At 37.1% G+C, this 20,402-nt stretch overlaps 1 protein-coding gene across 33 annotated transcripts in view; it reads left to right on the forward strand.

The window, feature by feature from the left end:
• LOC128019109 (AP-3 complex subunit sigma-1) overlaps nt 1-20,402 on the forward strand; it is a 173,328-nt gene that overhangs the window by 151,034 nt on the left and 1,892 nt on the right. For 30 of the 33 annotated variants that reach the window (XM_052605120.1, XM_052605121.1, XM_052605128.1 and 27 more), the window contains exons 3-6: nt 18,993-19,087; nt 19,188-19,299; nt 19,735-19,806; nt 19,908-20,015. In XM_052605120.1, the coding sequence (XP_052461080.1) occupies nt 18,993-19,087; nt 19,188-19,299; nt 19,735-19,806; nt 19,908-20,015 (387 nt within the window). Of the gene's footprint in view, nt 1-1,514; nt 1,587-5,511; nt 5,584-17,974; nt 18,167-18,992; nt 19,088-19,187; nt 19,300-19,734; nt 19,807-19,907; nt 20,016-20,402 lie in introns of those variants that run through there. The other 3 variants (XM_052605148.1, XM_052605149.1, XM_052605151.1) reach the window with 3 other exon arrangements.

Consider the following 20,402-nt stretch of genomic DNA (forward strand, 5'->3'; position numbering starts at 1 on the left):
GTGTTGTTTTTTATCCTCATTTGTAAGTCGCTTTGGATAAAAGCGTCTGCTGAATGAATAAATGTAAATGTAAACTTATCAAATTATGGCTTCGTTTCCTTATATGATTATCGAAATATTCAACTCAAATAAACACCTGTATGATGCAGTATTAGTATTAGAATTTAATTTGGGGTCCTGAAATAACCTGAACACTGCACAGAGGTTAAGATGACCATTTCTACAAAAATAAAATAAAAATTGAAACTCATCCTATTTTGTTTTAATTTTCCCTTACTAAATTATACAGTTACTGATGCTATGGACTGTGGGATTACTAACAGGCTATTGACAAAAATCTGTCTCTAAAACTCTTTTCTCTTTATTAAAAGTTGATCTGGACAAGTACATGATAGAATCAAATGTTTTGCAAATCCGCTCGAAAGACCAGATCTCAAATGATTCGCGAAATGCGCTTCGGAGTCCCGATCTGAATCAAATGTTTTGCGAACTCCGAAGGCCCGATCATACCGATCTTCGGAGTCGCGATATGAATCAAATGTTTTGCGAACTCGCTCCAAATCCCAGATCTCAAGTTATTTTCCAGTGAAAGCGCTACAGCGTTCATTCGCTTGCCGAAAAATAGCGGAGACCAAAAGAATTCAGATGTGTATAGTGTGCCTTTGTGTTCTAATAAAAAAAAAAAAAAAAAACTTATTTATCATTTCATAGTTTTCCCACCTACGAAAATAAAAATAAGCGTTGAATTGGGCTATATGGTGAGAGGAGGAGACGACAATCACTCTGAGGAAAGGTACTTTAGTGTGTGCTAAGCCCTTCACGGAGGATGAGGTCCGTGTCCAACCGGAGTACGGTCGATCTCGCACCGTGGGCTGTGCCTTCCAGGTTTGCGTGGAAAAGTTGCGGAGACGTTAAATCACGCGTCATAACGGGCTGTTTGTGGTGCAGAGCAGTAAATGTCCAGATGGTCCAGTCCAAGGTGAGTGTGTTAACTAAAACAATAACTTATATTAAAAGCTTATCGGTAACTATATAGACATTAATCAAATATAGTATGTTTTATTTGTATTGTTAGATGTACATTAATCAAATATAGTATGTTTTATTTGTATTGTTAGATGTAACGTTATACATTTAATGTAGCACATGGTAGCAGTTATGCTAACAGTCGAGCAGGTTAGTGAAGCGGTGTTTTTATACTTTTGCCATCACCCTTTTATACTGCTCTCTTTCTGGCTTAAGTCACACAAAATTAACAAAGACATTTAAAGTTATCAATAAAATCCACAACAATGTAGGAAATACGAGCAGTTGAACAAATCTGTTGTACAAGCAGAATTCAAATTATTTTATAATGGTTTGTAGGTTATTTAACTTTGAATTGATGTTCTAAGTAACTGGTATATTATTGCATACATGTGATAGTAACTTTCCAAATTAATGAGTTGTTTTTATTAAAGTGTTATGCTTAACTCAAAATAATACATGTATTGTTGTTTGCTTTATGTTAATAGGCTCCGTGGCCGTGCACAAACGTAGTGACGAACTTCCGCTGTCGCCAGAAGTCGACCAAGTATAGGTCTCTGCAGGAAAGTAATGGGTGGTTTTAAGAATTTGTGGTCAGATATAAATAAATATGTAATTCCTAATAAAGTTAAAGAAACTCACTTTAAAATAATAAAAAGATACTATCCATGTAATGATTTTATTAGTAAGTTTAAAGAAGGGTTTTTGCCATTATGTAGTTTCTGTAAAGAAGAAAATGAAACAATTGTACACTTATTTTTCAGTTGTAATTAAACTAAATTATTTTGGTCCCAAGTTTCTTGGTTTCTTTTTGAGTTATTTTATAAGTTTGTCACAATAACCGATGTAATGGTCTTGTTTATGTATTGTGATACTGGTTTAATCCAGGCCTAATGGTTAGAGAGTCTGACTCCCAATCGAAAGGTTCTGAGTTCGAGTCCCGGGCCGGCAGGAATTGTGGGTGGGAGTGCATGTACAATTCTCTCTCCACCTTCAATACCACGACTTAGGTGCCCTTGAGCAAGGCATTGAACCCCCAACTGCTCCCCGGGCGCCGCAGCATAAATGGCTGCCCACTGCTCCGGGTGTGTGTGTTCACTGCTCTGTGTGTGTGCACTTCGGGTGGGTTAAATGCAGAGCACAAATTCTGAGTATGGGTCACCATACTTGGCTGAATGTCACTTCACTTCACTTTTTTTTTTTGTTGGAAATGGATACTATTATTAAACTTCTTACTCTGTTAGGAAAATATCATACATAAAGCAAAATGTATATCGTACTGTACCAAATGGTAGATTTCTGAAGATTTTTTTACGACTCTCTAACTTCATTACAGAATAATCGAAAAGCTCTAAAGACATGTAAACTGCTGAAAAGGATACTTAATGTATTAGAAACATGATTGATATGTTATACAGTATGCATCTTATTGCTTTACAGATTCACATGTCTCTGTTTTGCCCTTTTTTGTTATCTCAAAAAAAAAAAAAAAGTAATGGGAGTTATGAGATCAAGGTGTTTTTACACCATGATACCTGATTAGTTGATGTAATAGTGACGTTAGGTTTAGGGGTGGGGTTGGGTAAGGGGGATCATTTAGATTGCATGATTCAGAAACACCCAGCAGTTTCAAAACACCCACATGGTGATTTTGTTAAATTGATTTCATAAAATGTTATCCTCCACTGCAAATTGTCTTGCAAGTCAAGGGGGTTGAATAATTTGGAACACAACTGTATATTGTCTGTGTGAGAGGAATCAAACAATCATATCCTGCTATCGTTTACTCTTCCTCAGCCTGAAAGTGTTTTTTTTTTCTGCTGAACACTAAAGAAGATGTTTTTTGAGAGTGAACAGTTGACGGCACCCATTGACTTCTATGCTACAGGAAGAAATACTATGGAAGTGAATGGGTACCGTCAACCGTTTGGTCTTTAAAGCATCATCTTTTTAGCATTCAGCAGAAGACAGAAACTCGTACAAAAAATATATATAATTTTTACATTTTATTTAAAGAAATAAATATATAAAATAAGCTCACACAGTTAAACATTTATTCCCAAAGCAACCAACTATGTGTCATTGTTGTTAACTAAGACTGAAACAACTAAAAACCGTTTTCTGTAATTGAAATAAAGCTAAAGTAAAATGATATAGATAAGCCGTGTAAGCTACTACTAAATATGGGAGAAACTTATTTTCTGTAAAGTTGCTTTGCATTGATTTGTAAAGTAAAAAGCACTAATTTTAGTACTGTTTTCATTTAATTTATAAAGCAGTAACTTTTTACCAAAAAAGTTGAAATGCTAAAATTATTAAAACTGACATAACATAAAGGCTAAAAAAAATTAATAAAACTAATTCCTAAACCTCAAACTGCAACCATGAGGCTAAAAGCTATGCTATTTGTCACTCTGAGAAAGTGCTGTAACAGTTTATAAAGACCTTGATGTTGTTTGGACACCAGAACCGTGTGTGTGTGTGTGTGTGTGTGTGTCCACCTAGATGTTCCCGTGTTTGGCTCCTGGGATGATCTGAATCCTCTCAAAGTCCCTCCCCAGGATGATGATGTCACAGCCAGAGTAGTACGCCTGTCTGACACTGATAATCACAGAGAGTTCTACATATCATCCGAATGTAATGTTTTGCTACATTTTTATTTATTTATTTTCTAATTGAGGAATCAGAGTTTTAAATGTTTTCATTTACGGTTAATAATCTCTGCTGCTGCTGTTACACTCACAGTCACGAACAGCTTGAATCATCTGGACTTTTTGTTTTATATTATTTCTTAACATATCAGACAATATCTGCCTTCATATTGCATGCATCTTGTTTATACTCACTTATAAACTTTTGGTTGCCCTTTTTGTTGTTTTTCGTTGTGTTGTTTTTTATCCTCATTTGTAAGTCGCTTTGGATAAAAGCGTCTGCTGAATGAATAAATGTAAATGTAAACTTATCAAATTATGGCTTCGTTTCCTTGCATGATTATCGAAATATTCAACTCAAATAAACACCTGTATGATGCAGTATTAGTATTAGAATTTAATTTGGGGTCCTGAAATAACCTGAACACTGCACAGAGGTTAAGATGACCATTTCTACAAAAATAAAATAAAAATTGAAACTCATCCTATTTTGTTTTAATTTTCCCTTACTAAATTATACAGTTACTGATGCTATGGACTGTGGGATTACTAACAGGCTATTGACAAAAATCTGTCTCTAAAACTCTTTTCTCTTTATTAAAAGTTGATCTGGACAAGTACATGATAGAATCAAATGTTTTGCAAATCCGCTCGAAAGACCAGATCTCAAATGATTCGCGAAATGCGCTTCGGAGTCCCGATCTGAATCAAATGTTTTGCCGACTCGCTCCGAAGCCCCGATCAAATTATTCGCGAAACGCGCTTCGGAGTCCGGATCTGAATCAAATGTTTTGCGAACTCCGAAGGCCCGATCATAAGATTCGCGAAACGATCTTCGGAGTCGCGATATGAATCAAATGTTTTGCGAACTCGCTCCAAATCCCAGATCTCAAGTTATTTTCCAGTGAAAGCGCTACAGCGTTCATTCGCTTGCCGAAAAATAGCGGAGACCAAAAGAATTCAGATGTGTATAGTGTGCCTTTGTGTTCTAATAAAAAAAAAAAAAAAAAAACTTATTTATCATTTCATAGTTTTCCCACCTACGAAAATAAAAATAAGCGTTGAATTGGGCTATATGGTGAGAGGAGGAGACGACAATCACTCTGAGGAAAGGTACTTTAGTGTGTGCTAAGCCCTTCACGGAGGATGAGGTCCGTGTCCAACCGGAGTACGGTCGATCTCGCACCGTGGGCTGTGCCTTCCAGGTTTGCGTGGAAAAGTTGCGGAGACGTTAAATCACGCGTCATAACGGGCTGTTTGTGGTGCAGAGCAGTAAATGTCCAGATGGTCCAGTCCCAGGTGAGTGTGTTAACTAAAACAATAACTTATATTAAAAGCTTATCGGTAACTATATAGACATTAATCAAATATAGTATGTTTTATTTGTATTGTTAGATGTACATTAATCAAATATAGTATGTTTTATTTGTATTGTTAGATGTAACGTTATACATTTAATGTAGCACATGGTAGCAGTTATGCTAACAGTCGAGCAGGTTAGTGAAGCGGTGTTTTTATACTTTTGCCATCACCCTTTTATACTGCTCTCTTTCTGGCTTAAGTCACACAAAATTAACAAAGACATTTAAAGTTATCAATAAAATCCACAACAATGTAGGAAATACGAGCAGTTGAACAAATCTGTTGTACAAGCAGAATTCAAATTATTTTATAATGGTTTGTAGGTTATTTAACTTTGAATTGATGTTCTAAGTAACTGGTATATTATTGCATACATGTGATAGTAACTTTCCAAATTAATGAGTTGTTTTTATTAAAGTGTTATGCTTAACTCAAAATAATACATGTATTGTTGTTTGCTTTATGTTAATAGGCTCCGTGGCCGTGCACAAACGTAGTGACGAACTTCCGCTGTCGCCAGAAGTCGACCAAGTATAGGTCTCTGCAGGAAAGTAATGGGTGGTTTTAAGAATTTGTGGTCAGATATAAATAAATATGTAATTCCTAATAAAGTTAAAGAAACTCACTTTAAAATAATAAACAGATACTATCCATGTAATGATTTTATTAGTAAGTTTAAAGAAGGGTTTTTGCCATTATGTAGTTTCTGTAAAGAAGAAAATGAAACAATTGTACACTTATTTTTCAGTTGTAATTAAACTAAATTATTTTGGTCCCAAGTTTCTTGGTTTCTTTTTGAGTTATTTTATAAGTTTGTCACAATAACCGATGTAATGGTCTTGTTTATGGATTGTGATACTGGTTTAATCCAGGCCTAATGGTTAGAGAGTCTGACTCCCAATCGAAAGGTTCTGAGTTCGAGTCCCGGGCCGGCAGGAATCGTGGGTGGGAGTGCATGTACAATTCTCTCTCCACCTTCAATACCACGACTTAGGTGCCCTTGAGCAAGGCATTGAACCCCCAACTGCTCCCCGGGCGCCGCAGCATAAATGGCTGCCCACTGCTCCGGGTGTGTGTGTTCACTGCTCTGTGTGTGTGCACTTCGGGTGGGTTAAATGCAGAGCACAAATTCTGAGTATGGGTCACCATACTTGGCTGAATGTCACTTCACTTCACTTTTTTTTTTTTGTTGGAAATGGATACTATTATTAAACTTCTTACTCTGTTAGGAAAATATCATACATAAAGCAAAATGTATATCGTACTGTACCAAATGGTAGATTTCTGAAGATTTTTTTACGACTCTCTAACTTCAATACAGAATAATCGAAAAGCTCTAAAGACATTTAAACTGCTGAAAAGGATACTTAATGTATTAGAAACATGATTGATATGTTATACAGTATGCATCTTATTGCTTTACAGATTCACATGTCTCTGTTTTGCCCTTTTTTGTTATCTCAAAAAAAAAAAAAAAGTAATGGGAGTTATGAGATCAAGGTGTTTTTACACCATGATACCTGATTAGTTGATGTAATAGTGACGTTAGGTTTAGGGGTGGGGTTGGGTAAGGGGGATCATTTAGATTGCATGATTCAGAAACACCCAGCAGTTTCAAAACACCCACATGGTGATTTTGTTAAATTGATTTCATAAAATGTTATCCTCCACTGCAAATTGTCTTGCAAGTCAAGGGGGTTGAATAATTTGGAACACAACTGTATATTGTCTGTGTGAGAGGAATCAAACAATCATATCCTGCTATCGTTTACTCTTCCTCAGCCTGAAAGTGTTTTTTTTTTTCTGCTGAACACTAAAGAAGATGTTTTTTGAGAGTGAACAGTTGACGGCACCCATTGACTTCTATGCTACAGGAAGAAATACTATGGAAGTGAATGGGTACCGTCAACCGTTTGGTCTTTAAAGCATCATCTTTTTAGCATTCAGCAGAAGACAGAAACTCGTACAAAAAATATATATAATTTTTACATTTTATTTAAAGAAATAAATATATAAAATAAGCTCACACAGTTAAACATTTATTCCCAAAGCAACCAACTATGTGTCATTGTTGTTAACTAAGACTGAAACAACTAAAAACCGTTTTCTGTAATTGAAATAAAGCTAAAGTAAAATGATATAGATAAGCCGTGTAAGCTACTACTAAATATGGGAGAAACTTATTTTCTGTAAAGTTGCTTTGCATTGATTTGTAAAGTAAAAAGCACTAATTTTAGTACTGTTTTCATTTAATTTATAAAGCAGTAACTTTTTACCAAAAAAGTTGAAATGCTAAAATTATTAAAACTGACATAACATAAAGGCTAAAAAAAAATTAATAAAACTAATTCCTAAACCTCAAACTGCAACCATGAGGCTAAAAGCTATGCTATTTGTCACTCTGAGAAAGTGCTGTAACAGTTTATAAAGACCTTGATGTTGTTTGGACACCAGAACCGTGTGTGTGTGTGTGTGTGTGTGTGTCCACCTAGATGTTCCCGTGTTTGGCTCCTGGGATGATCTGAATCCTCTCAAAGTCCCTCCCCAGGATGATGATGTCACAGCCAGAGTAGTACGCCTGTCTGACACTGATAATCACAGAGAGTTCTACATATCATCCGAATGTAATGTTTTGCTACATTTTTATTTATTTATTTTCTAATTGAGGAATCAGAGTTTTAAATGTTTTCATTTACGGTTAATAATCTCTGCTGCTGCTGTTACACTCACAGTCACGAACAGCTTGAATCATCTGGACTTTTTGTTTTATATTATTTCTTAACATATCAGACAATATCTGCCTTCATATTGCATGCATCTTTTTTATACTCACTTATAAACTTTTGTTTGCCCTTTTTGTTGTTTTTCGTTGTGTTGTTTTTTATCCTCATTTGTAAGTCGCTTTGGATAAAAGCGTCTGCTGAATGAATAAATGTAAATGTAAACTTATCAAATTATGGCTTCGTTTCCTTACATGATTATCGAAATATTCAACTCAAATAAACACCTGTATGATGCAGTATTAGTATTAGAATTTAATTTGGGGTCCTGAAATAACCTGAACACTGCACAGAGGTTAAGATGACCATTTCTACAAAAATAAAATAAAAATTGAAACTCATCCTATTTTGTTTTAATTTTCCCTTACTAAATTATACAGTTACTGATGCTATGGACTGTGGGATTACTAACAGGCTATTGACACAAATCTGTCTCTAAAACTCTTTTCTCTTTATTAAAAGTTGATCTGGACAAGTACATGATAGAATCAAATGTTTTGCAAATCCGCTGGAAAGACCAGATCTCAAATGATTCGCGAAATGCGCTTCGGAGTCCCGATCTGAATCAAATGTTTTGCGAACTCCGAAGGCCCGATCAAATGATTCGCGAAACGATCTTCGGAGTCGCGATATGAATCAAATGTTTTGCGAACTCGCTCCAAATCCCAGTGGACGGTACTGGAAAAATGGCTGCCGAGGACAGGTGTGGTTTGTTGGGCTCCACACATGCCCTCTGTATTTTACAACTTTCCTTGTTGTTATTGTGTGTTTGGACTTCCAATTTTAAGGGTAATGTGGCCAGCTTAACCAGTTGTGAACAAACCAAGTTGCATATATTTGGACACGGACATTGCACATTGTATTTGATCTGGACATCAAGAGGCCTGAGCGACAGAAATAATATCAGCAGATTAACTTCACGGCAGTGCAGATTGTATGCGTTTAAAGTTATACTGGTGCTCATTCTTCTGGCTGGGGATATACACCTTAATCCTGGTCCGACTAGATTTGAGCAAATGGCTAGTACTGAGCTGGAGGTTGGGCTCAGTACAGGGGTGACATCGACTACACCAGAATCCCATGGAGCGGAGCTGCGGGAGCTGTTGGCTCAGAGCCAGGAACCACTGGATCAGCGGCAAGCCGAAAAACGGAGTTCACCTAGTCTTAGCTGCCTGTTTACAACCGACCGCAACAAGTCCGGTGAGTCACCCCGTCTGATGGATCCATGTTCGGGGATTGAACCGGGAATGCACTTGAATGGCTCTGGCTTTAGTGCTGTACAAAAACAAAAACAATATCTATTTTTCCAAACTGTGAATCACGCTAGAGTACTCTGGGACGTTAAGTGTAAACCGAAAGGAATATTAGGCGGACATTTAAACATTCGCAGCCTAATTTCCAAAAGGGATCAGATCTCTGTACTCCTCTTGGACTCAAATTTGGATTATCTTTGTTTAACAGAATCCTGGCTTCACAGTAATATACCAAATAATATGATAGACATTGCTGGATATCAATGTTTCAGAAAGGACAGAAATACAGGCAAGGGGGGAGGAGTTTTGATATACATAAAAGATAAATTTAAATGTCACATAGTTGAATTGAAAACAACTCTGGAATGTCTAGCTTTGAATGTTATTTTATCACCTACAATGAATTTTTATATTGTTGTTATTTATAACCCACCTTCATATAACACTGCTTTTTATGATGAATTAAGTCTTGTTGCTAAGCAATTTGATTCTTATAGAGAAACTGTATGGTATGGTGATTTTAATATTAATTGGTTGGGAAAAAGTGGTAAACAAAAATTAAAAACAATTATGACAAAATTTAATTATCTACAAATGATTAAAGGGCCCACTAGGATAACAAGGCAGACCAAGACCCTGATTGATATGGCGTTTACCAATAAACCAGAACATATAACGAGGACGTACAATCTGATAACAGGTCTCTCAGACCACAACATGATTCTGACCAGAAAGCGGCTACAGTATTTTGGCAAATCTGGTTGTGATAAATTATCATTTATCATTCCTGAAGCTAAAACTGTGCAGTTCGAAAGAGAACTTAATAACTTAAATTGGGAGCAGATCATGGCTGTGGATGATGTAGATGAGTGCTGTAATTCTATGACTACAGCTATTTCAGGATTAATAGACAAATTTCTAATAAAAAAAAGATGTAGAAAGAAAGACACTGTACCATGGATAAGTAATGAAATCAGAAAGCTTATGAAGAAGAGAGATCTGGCTCTGAAAAAATCATTATGCTCAAAAATGAATACTGATTTGTTAACCTACAAAAGTCTAAGAAATAAAGTGGTGTTAGAACTACGTAAAGCAAAAGTTTCATATTATACTCAACTTATAGGTAATTCTAAAGGCAATAATAATTCCATCTGGAGACACTTAAACAATCTGACTAATAAACCAAATAAACAGGGGATCAAGGAACTTAACATAAATGGAAAGAACATAAATAATAACGCCGTTATGGCTAATGAATTAAATTCATATTTTGTGCAATCAGTAGAAGAACTAATAAAAGATTTTGAATCTAAAGACCTCAATTATACAACTGGAGTGACTTCTGTAGATTCATTTCATATTACAGAGGTTCCGGAGACAAACATCTTAGAAATTATTAATAAATTGTCTAATTCCAAAACAAATGATTTATATATGATGAATAGTTGGTTTTTAAAAAAATATGTAACAGTGTTAGTTAAACCTCTTACATATCTTGTAAATCTTTCTATAAGAACCTGTACATTTCCTTTAGGATGGAAAAAAGCAGTAATTGTGCCAGTATTTAAATCAGGAAGTCAGGACTCTATGTGTAACTATCGTCCCATATCTATTTTACCTATTTTATCTAAAGTTATTGAGAAAGTTGTAGCAGCACAAATGGTTGATCACTTAGAAGCCAATCAGTTCCTCCACCCACAGCAGTTTGGTTTTAGATCAGGTTATTCCACTGAAATTGCAAACTGCTGTTTTATTGAAAATGTAAAGAAATCACTGGATAGGGGTGATGTGGTGGGAGCTGTTTTCCTTGACCTTAAAAAGGCATTTGATACAATCAACCATAGTTTACTTTTAACTAAAATGTCATCTTTTAATTTTTCTACTAAGGCAGTACAGTGGTTTGCGTCTTATCTTCAGGCTAGAGTACAGTGTGTTAAAGTTGACCAGGAAAAATCCTCACTCTTGAACATCAAAAGGGGCATACCACAGGGCTCCGTACTTGGTCCTTTGTTGTTCAGTCTTTTTATTAATGACCTACCATTACACCGTTCAGGCGCCAGCTCCCAGCTCTATGCAGATGATGCAGTTCTTTATGCACCCGCTAAGTCACCAGAGTTGGCTGCTGATGTTCTCTCTGCATGTATGGCTGATGTCGGACAGTGGCTCAATCAAAATCAGTTGGTGCTAAATTTTACAAAGACAGTCTCTATGTGTTTTTCTATTAAGAAACTTGATCTAAATAAAAGATTTAAAATTAACTTGCAAAATGAAAAAATTCAATCTGTAACAGAATTCACATACCTTGGATTGGTTATAGATCCTCAACTTAATTTTACTAAACATATCAAGAAAATCTCTAAAACAATACAAAGAAATCTCAACTGTTTTAAATTAATCAGACACTATATACCAAATCAGGCTGCCCTACTGTACATGCATGCTATGGTGTTTTCACATATTTCATACTGCATGACAGTTTGGGGGCAAGCAGCTCCGTCTGCAACAAAACACATTGGTTCACTTTACAATCGAGCAATAAAAATTATGGATAAAAAGCCAATCCGCTATCATCACTGTTACATACTGGAGAAATATAAAATATTAAGCTTTGAAAGCTTTAGTAATTTATGTTTCCTAAAATTAATCTTCAAGTGTATTAATAATTTAGCACCTGAGCCTCTTAGTAAATTTATTGAAATACAGAACACCCAAAGAGTTACTAGAACTAGTACAAATCATAACTCTACAATACCATACTGTAGGACAAGCTTTGCACAGACTGCCTTTTCTGTTAAGAGCTGTAGGCTATGGGATGCATTACCATCTGATATTAAGGCCATATCTGACTTCAAAAAGTTCACTTCCAGGATTAAGCTGTGGCTAAAGACAAATCAAAATTGTATACATTTTTAATTGTTGTTATAATTGTGTATGATTATGTATGTATGTATGTATGTATGTGTATGTGTATATGTGTATATCTATATATACATAGTTTTGTAGTATTTCTTGTTTTTATGTATGTATTTGTTTTATAATGTTCTTAGAAATGCCCAACCAGGGACAGGAGTTGAAAATTAGCACTAGCTATAATCTCTATATGCTGCACATCAGTTACAGGCTTTGTATTGTAACTATGTTTGCTTGTATGGTCCCTGTTAAATAAACTTTAAATAAATAAAAATAAATCTCAAGTTATTTTCCAGTGAAAGCGCTACAGCGTTCATTCGCTTGCCGAAAAATAGCGGAGACCAAAAGTATTCAGATGTGTATAGTGTGCCTTTGTGTTCTAGGCTAATTAAAAAAAAAAAAAACGTATTTATCATTTCATAGTTTTCCCACCTACGAAAATAAAAATAAGCGTTGAATTGGGCTATATGGTGAGAGGAGGAGACGACAATTACTCTGAGGAAAGGTACTTTAGTGTGTGCTAAGCCCTTCACGGAGGATGAGGTCCGTGTCCAACCGGAGTACGGTCGATCTCGCACCGTGGGCTGTGCCTTCCAGGTTTGCGTGGAAAAGTTGCGGAGACGTTAAATCACGCGTCATAACGGGCTGTTTGTGGTGCAGAGCAGTAAATGTCCAGATGGTCCAGTCCCAGGTGAGTGTGTTAACTAAAACAATAACTTGTATTAAAAGCTTATCGGTAACTATATAGACATTAATCAAATATAGTATAGTATTTGTATTGTTAGATGTAACGTTATACATTTAATGTAGCACATGGTAGCAGTTATGCTAACAGTCGAGCAGGTTAGTGAAGCAGTGTTTTTATACTTTTGCCATCACCCTTTTATACTGCTCTCTTTCTGGCTTAAGTCACACAAAATTAACAAAGACATTTAAAGTTATCAATAAAATCCACAACAATGTAGGAAATACGAGCAGTTGAACAAATCTGTTGTACAAGCAGAATTCAAATTATTTTATAATGGTTTGTAGGTTATTTAACTTTGAATTGATGTTCTAAGTAACTGGTATATTATTGCATACATGTGATAGTAACTTTCCAAATTAATGAGTTGTTTTTATTAAAGTGTTATGCTTAACACAAAATAATACATGTATTGTTGTTTGCTTTATGTTAATAGGCTCCGAGGCCGTGCACAAACGTAGTGACGAACTTCCGCTGTCGCCAGAAGTCGACCAAGTATAGGTCTCTGCAGGAAAGTAATGGGTGGTTTTAAGAATTTGTGGTCAGATATAAATAAATATGTAATTCCTAATAAAGTTAAAGAAACTCACTTTAAAATAATAAACAGATACTATCCATGTAATGATTTTATTAGTAAGTTTAAAGAAGGGTTTTTGCCATTATGTAGTTTCTGTAAAGAAGAAAATGAAACAATTGTACACTAATTTTTCAGTTGTAATTATACTAAATTATTTTGGTCCCAAGTTTCTTGGTTTCTTTTTGAGTTATTTTATAAGTTTGTCACAATAACCGATGTAATGGTCTTGTTTATGGATTGTGATACTGGTTTATTGGAAATGGATACTATTATTAAACTTCTTACTCTGTTAGGAAAATATCATATACATAAAGCAAAATGTATATCGACTGTACCAAATGGTAGACTATTTTCCACTGATCTGAAGATTTTTTTACGACTCTCTAACTTCAATACAGAATAATCGAAAAGCTCTAAAGACATTTAAACTGCTGAAAAGGATACTTAATGTATTAGAAACATGATTGATATGTTATACAGTTTGCATCTTATTGTTTTACAGATTCACATGTCTCTGTTTTCCCCTTTTTTGTTATCTCAATTATAGTGGCATAAATACCAATTGTTTTTGTCACTTGAGGTGTTGTAGGGTAGTTTCTGACGCGTGAGATCCAAACAAACATCGTCCTCCAAAGTCAGCTTTATCAGATTTATTCATCACAGCTTGTACTGGTCATAACTCACAGTTTTGCTGCACAATGCACTTATGATATCATTGAATGCTGCCACATAATCACATCCAAACACGATCTCCAGACACGGTCAAAAAATGTTGTGCTTCCCTCTAATTACACACCTGCCCTCTCTTACTCTTTACCTACCTATATACTAATTTAGGCCCACACTCCTCCTAGTGGTAAAACACAGAATTACAATAGACCATAATGGCTCTTACACCCCAGCCCCTAATTGTACATGGAAGGCAGACATTACAATTCAATACAAGATTAATACAAAGAGCCATTAAAGCCCAAAAGCAACATTGTAAACACTGCATTAATCAGTCCTCTGTAGTACACAAGTAAACAGTTTTTGCAATCAGTCCGTTACATTTCCATGCTGTCATACAACAGACAAAGCTTTGTCACGGGTCTCTCGAGTACACTGGTTTTAGTTTGTACTCGCACAGAACGTACAAGTCCATTTTTGTCTGGAAAGACTTCCAAAACTCGTCCCATCAGCCAAGATCCACGTGGAGCGGTTGAATCCACAATAACAACGATGTCACCATGAACAAAGTTTCTCCTTTCCTTATTCCATTTCTGCCGATCTTGAAGCAAAGGCAGATATTCATTTGTCCATCTTTTCCAGAATAAGTCACACATATACTGGACCTGTTTCCATCTCCTCTTGCTGTATAATTCAGATTTGTCAAATAGTCCAGGTGGTAGTACTGGTTTACCTTTCATCTGAAGAAGGTGGTTTGGAGTAAGTGGTTCCAAATCATTAGGATCATCTGACAGCTTTGTTATTGGGCGATCATTCAGAATGGCCTCAATTTCGCACAGCACAGTCTGGAATCCTTCATCATCCAAAGTTTGCTGATGTAAGATTGAATTTAAAATTCTTTTGACCATTCCGATCACACGCTCCCACACTCCGCCATAATGTGAACCTCCCGGAGGATTGAAACTCCACTGAACGCCTTTCTCAAGCATTACCCTTTGAATCTTGCTTTTATTCCATGAACTAAGCATTTCCTTTAACTCCCTTTCGGCTCCAACTAAATTTGTACCATTGTCTAATCTTATATGATTTACTTGGCCTCGTCTGCAAATAAATCTCCGTAGAGAGTTGATGCATGAATCCGTGTCCAAAGAATAGGTGACTTCCAAATGAACTGCACGACTTGCCATGCAAGTAAAGATGACTCCATAGCGTTTTATAATGGAACGTCCTCTTTTAACTTCCACAGGACCAAAATAATCCACCCCAACATTTGTAAATGGAGGCAGATCTTGGTAAGTCTGCCATCTTTTGCTCACTCACCTAAACTCCAAAACGTCTGCAATGGCCACAACTTGATATGATCTTTCTGGCAGCTGCATTACCCTTAATGATCCAATATCTTTTCCTTAGCTTGGAAAGCATATGATTTCGTCCACTGTGGCTTAACTGTTGATGTATATGCCGCAAGATGAGTGTGGCGATATGCTGTTCCTTAGCCAGAATGATCGGATGCTTTGTTTCCTCAGGCATAACAGAATTCCTTAATCGTCCTCCAACTCTCAAAAGACCATCTTGATAGATAGGATCCAATTTATATAACTTACTATCTCTTCTTATTTTTGAAACAGATGAAGACGACAGAGCAGCAATTTCTTTTCTGAACTGTTGCCATTGACTGAATGCAACAATAGCCGTTTCAGCTTCATTCAGGTCCTCCATAGTCAGATTTGGTGTGGTCACAGAGTCTGTTAGTTTTTGAAGCTCTTTCTCTATGCTTTTAGAAGAAATTAATACTCCAGAAGAATCCAAAGATGCTTGAATTTCCTTCCGCTTTTGACTCCTTTGTCTCAGAATTTTCTTTAACTTCAAGAGCCAAGCAACAGCAACCTTCAACTTGGTCCAGTCTGAAAAATGAGTAATCAGCCTATGAGTAGCATTTGTTGCACTTGACATTTCATTTACAACAGTGCTATTTACCCACATGTTTCTCTTTACCTCAAGATCATCTGGTTTAAGAGTACAATCAACTATTTGAACTGGCCATTCTTCGACTGGATATCACCAAAGAGTGGATCAGATGACATTTTGACTTGACGTTCAATAAATGCCACAATATCTTTGAACCTTGCCCTATGATTACGCCTTTCCATTAGCTCACAGGCAACAGTTCTCCACTTTTCCCTTAATTTATAAGGTAGCTTTGTGACAACGGTTTTCAAATTGCTTGGCATCTCCAGCTCCTCCATATAATCAATCTCTTCCATTACATTACAACATCCACGCAAAAAGAGAGCATAACTCTGCAGTGAATTTACATCCTCTGATTTTACTGAAGGCCATCCAAGAACCTTATCTACATATGCAGCAGCTATTTTGAACTCATTACCAAAGTGTTCCTTTAACATTGCTTTAGCTTGCAAATACCCTCTTTGTGCATCCATATGTTGACAACTGTGTACAAGTTCCCTAGGCTGACCTCGTGTATATTGTTCCAGAAAGTATAAGCAATCTCGATTATTTTTGGTTTTGTCTTCTATTCCATGCTCAAATGCTCTGATGAAAGTTCTCTATTGCAGAGGATTACCATCAAACACAGGAATATCTCTTTGAGGCAGTGTACTGGATTGTTGTTGTTGAAGAGTACCTTCTTTGCAACTCATCACAGTTCCTTTTTCATAATAGGCATTCATATCATCAGTGCAGGTTTTGGGAGATTGATTGTTAGAACTATTTAAAACAGATAGCTGCTATTTCTGCGTCACTATCCAGTTTTTCTTGTCTGCGTCTCAGCTTTTCCTGTTGCAGCTCCAAAGCATGTTTCTCCTTTAAAGCAGTTGCACGTGCCATTAATGAAGCCTTCTCTGCCTCTGCCATGATTCGTGCTGAAGAAGCGGAGGATCTCCCACTACGCACACTGCTTGAACCCTTCTTTCTAGACGTTTTACATGATTGACGTGAGATGTTTGAAATGCTATCTTCTGGATCAACATCATTTTGATGAACATTTTCTTCAACACCAGAACATGAAACTTGACTTCCAGTATTCAACCATTTCTCAACATCATCTATAAACCCATTGCAAATCAACATCTTTCCACTGAACCATGTTTGTTGTTTTTCCTTTTCTTCACTGGGCAAAAGAACCATCACAGAATCATGCATTTCCCTTGCTTCATCTCTCAATTTTATGAATTTCTCAAAAGAACATTGCACTTCCTTTTCATATTCTCGATTGGACATAAAATCTTTTATAATAGTCATTATAAACCTAGTTGTCAAATCTCTTGTTGTTTTTAATTGCTTCCACTGTCCTCATTTGTAAGTCGTTTTGGATAAAAGCGTCTGCTAAATTAATAAATGTAAATGTAAATTTGTGCTGGAGCGCCATCATGTGGATCATGGTTAAATAAATCCAGCTCGTTTGAAGGGTAAAAACATTTACTGTTTACATGCACACTCACAATGCGATCATAATATGATTTTTGCAATATTGCGATTAAACTTCGCTTCATAAACACTACTACTGGAAGAAACCATAATTTTAAAGCTTTAAATCAACTGAACCAAATTGCTTCACAAAATGATTCACTGGTTAGAAGCGCTCGAGACTTCGCACACTGGCGACTCCTGCTGGTCAGGAAGTGTAACTGCAACTAAACAACTGCATGTGTAATGAATTACTATTAACAAATAACCAAATACCATTTAATATATATCTAATTAAAATCTGCATAATATTCTCTTTTATCCAGTATATGAATTGAGGGGGGTGCTGCTGGGATCTCGGACCTCCCATAATCATTAATGGACCTCCATAACACCAAAAAACACAGTACAGCAAAACACAATACACGCATATACAAAAGAAAAATGTATATACACATTATACACTTACACAGAATACTTTATTTAATTCAAACGTTCACGGATTTACGTGTTAAAAGCATTCGATCTCGGATTCTCGTGACCTTTATTTTGACAGCGTCAGCGCGCTCACTGAGCGGAAGTCAATCTCACGCGCTCTTCCGCTCTGCTGTGCTCCTGAGTGTCAGACTGCTGTTATTAGTTATTGATTATTGGAATATCAGTCGGTAACATTGACGACTCAAGCCGCAGCGGGGAACATGATAAAAGCAATTCTGATCTTTAATAATCATGGCAAACCACGACTGTCAAAATTCTACGAGCATTATGTGAGTAAACCATTCGCTCCTTGTTATTATTATTATTATTATTATTATTGAATGACTTAATGCTTTACACGTTACTTTGTGTTAAATGACGTGTTTTGTTGCGAATAAATTGATTTGTCAGAAATAAATATAGTGTTGTACTTACAGATTAAATATTAACATATAAGGAAAATGTCATTAAATCTGTTGGAATATTGGAGGAATATTAGGTTTGTATTCATGAGAGAGAGAGAGAGAGAGAGAGAGAGAGAGAGTGTGTGTGTGTGTGTGTGTGTACACTGCTTTTGGAAAGTTTGGGATCAGTAATATGTTAAATGTTTTTTCTAAAGAAGTCTCTTCTCACCAAGACTGAATTTATTTGATCAGAAATACAGTGAAAATAGTGAAATATTATTTTAATGTAAATCATCTGTTTTCTGAGTGAATCTCTATTAAAGTGTAATGTATTTCTGTGATGCTCCGCTGTATTTTCAGCATCATTCCTCCAGTCTTCAGTGTCACATGATCTTCAGAAATCATGAAAATATGATGATTTACCGCTCAAGAAACATTTCTGATTATTATCAACGTTGAACACAGTTGTGCTGCATGATATTTTGTGGAAACTGTGATGCATTTTTTCAGGATTCTTTGATGAATTATGAATCGGCTCTCTTCAGATCAGTGTTGACGTCCTGTCTTTGAGTTAAACAGAAGTCTGTTCCTCCTGAAACCTGAAGAAGCTGGAGCTCAGAGCAGCGCAGGGACACAGCGACACCTGCTGCTCACCTCCAGAACTGCTTCCTGTGGACACTGAGCTCACATCAGTCATGTCTGTTTGTGCTTTCAGACCGAAGACACCGAGCAGCAGATCATCAGAGAAACCTTTCACCTGGTCTCCAAACGAGACGAGAACGTCTGCAACTTCCTGGAGGGAGGACTGTAAGACACACACACACATACACACACACACGTGTTTCTCCCTTGCTGTCATGTGTTTGATGTCACGGTGTCTCGTGTGTGTGTGTGTGTGTGTGCTCAGGCTGATCGGCGGCTCGGAGAACAAGCTGATCTACAGACACTACGCCACGCTGTACTTCGTGTTCTGTGTGGATTCGTCCGAGAGCGAGCTGGGCATTCTGGACCTGATCCAGGTCACTCTTCCTCACGCTGAGCTTCATTCAGCACAGCTTCACAGTAATGAAACAGATTCAGAGAGGGATCTCCATCAAATATGAGACTAATCCAGATTCTGCGGTGTCTTTATTTAGTTCAGTTCAGTTTGTTAAGTCTGTGAAATTCCTCTTCAGTTTCAGCTCTACAGAAGTCAGTATTCAGATCAGTTCAGGCTTTAAAACCCTCCGAACAATCTCTTAACAAGCCTTCGTTCACTCTCCACAAATGAAGGCCTGAAAAGTCTTAAATCAGAGCAGAAAGTCTTGAATTCATAAAACCATGACATTAAAAGCGTAATATCATTTTTGTGGTGCTCTTCTCTCTTTGTGTGTGTGTGTCTGTTCTGTTCTGTGTGTGTGTGTGTGTGTGTGTGTGTGTGTGTGTGTGTGTGTGTGTGTGTGTGTGTGTCGCAGGTGTTCGTGGAGACGCTGGACAAGTGCTTTGAGAACGTGTGTGAGCTGGACCTGATCTTTCACATGGATAAGGTGACGTGTGCTTCACGCCGAGCGCTAGCATGAGCTGTGGGGAGACGCTGACGTCTGTTCTGTGTGTGTGTGTGTGTGTGTGTGTGTGTGTGTGTCCGCAGGTGCACAACATCCTGGCGGAGATGGTGATGGGGGGCATGGTTCTGGAGACCAACATGAGTGAGATCTCGACGCAGGCGGAGGCACACAGCAAGATGGAGAAGTCTGAGGTGAGAGCGGCACGTCCGCCGGATGCGTGTGTGTGTGTGTGTGTGTGTGTGGAACGCCTGTCCCAGAATGCCTTTCTGTGAAGCCTTGGTTCTGAATGTCTGCTGCTGCTCTTCTGTGATCAATCTGAAGCACAGGTCAGTGTGGGGTTCCTCGCTTCTGCCCTCGACAGGAAACATCTCCATCTCACACACACACACTCACACACACACACACACACACACACACACACACTCCTCCTGAGGACAGACGCTCACAATCAGTCAGATCCAGAACAGAGCCAAGTGTCACACACACACACACACACACACGTCCTGTTGTTCAGTGTCTGTCTGAGCACTGTCCCATGATGCACTGCTCCAGCTGATGGTAAAGACTGACAGACAGAC

This window comes from Carassius gibelio, chromosome A8, assembly GCF_023724105.1.
Source record: "Carassius gibelio isolate Cgi1373 ecotype wild population from Czech Republic chromosome A8, carGib1.2-hapl.c, whole genome shotgun sequence".
NCBI lineage: Eukaryota > Metazoa > Chordata > Actinopteri > Cypriniformes > Cyprinidae > Carassius > Carassius gibelio.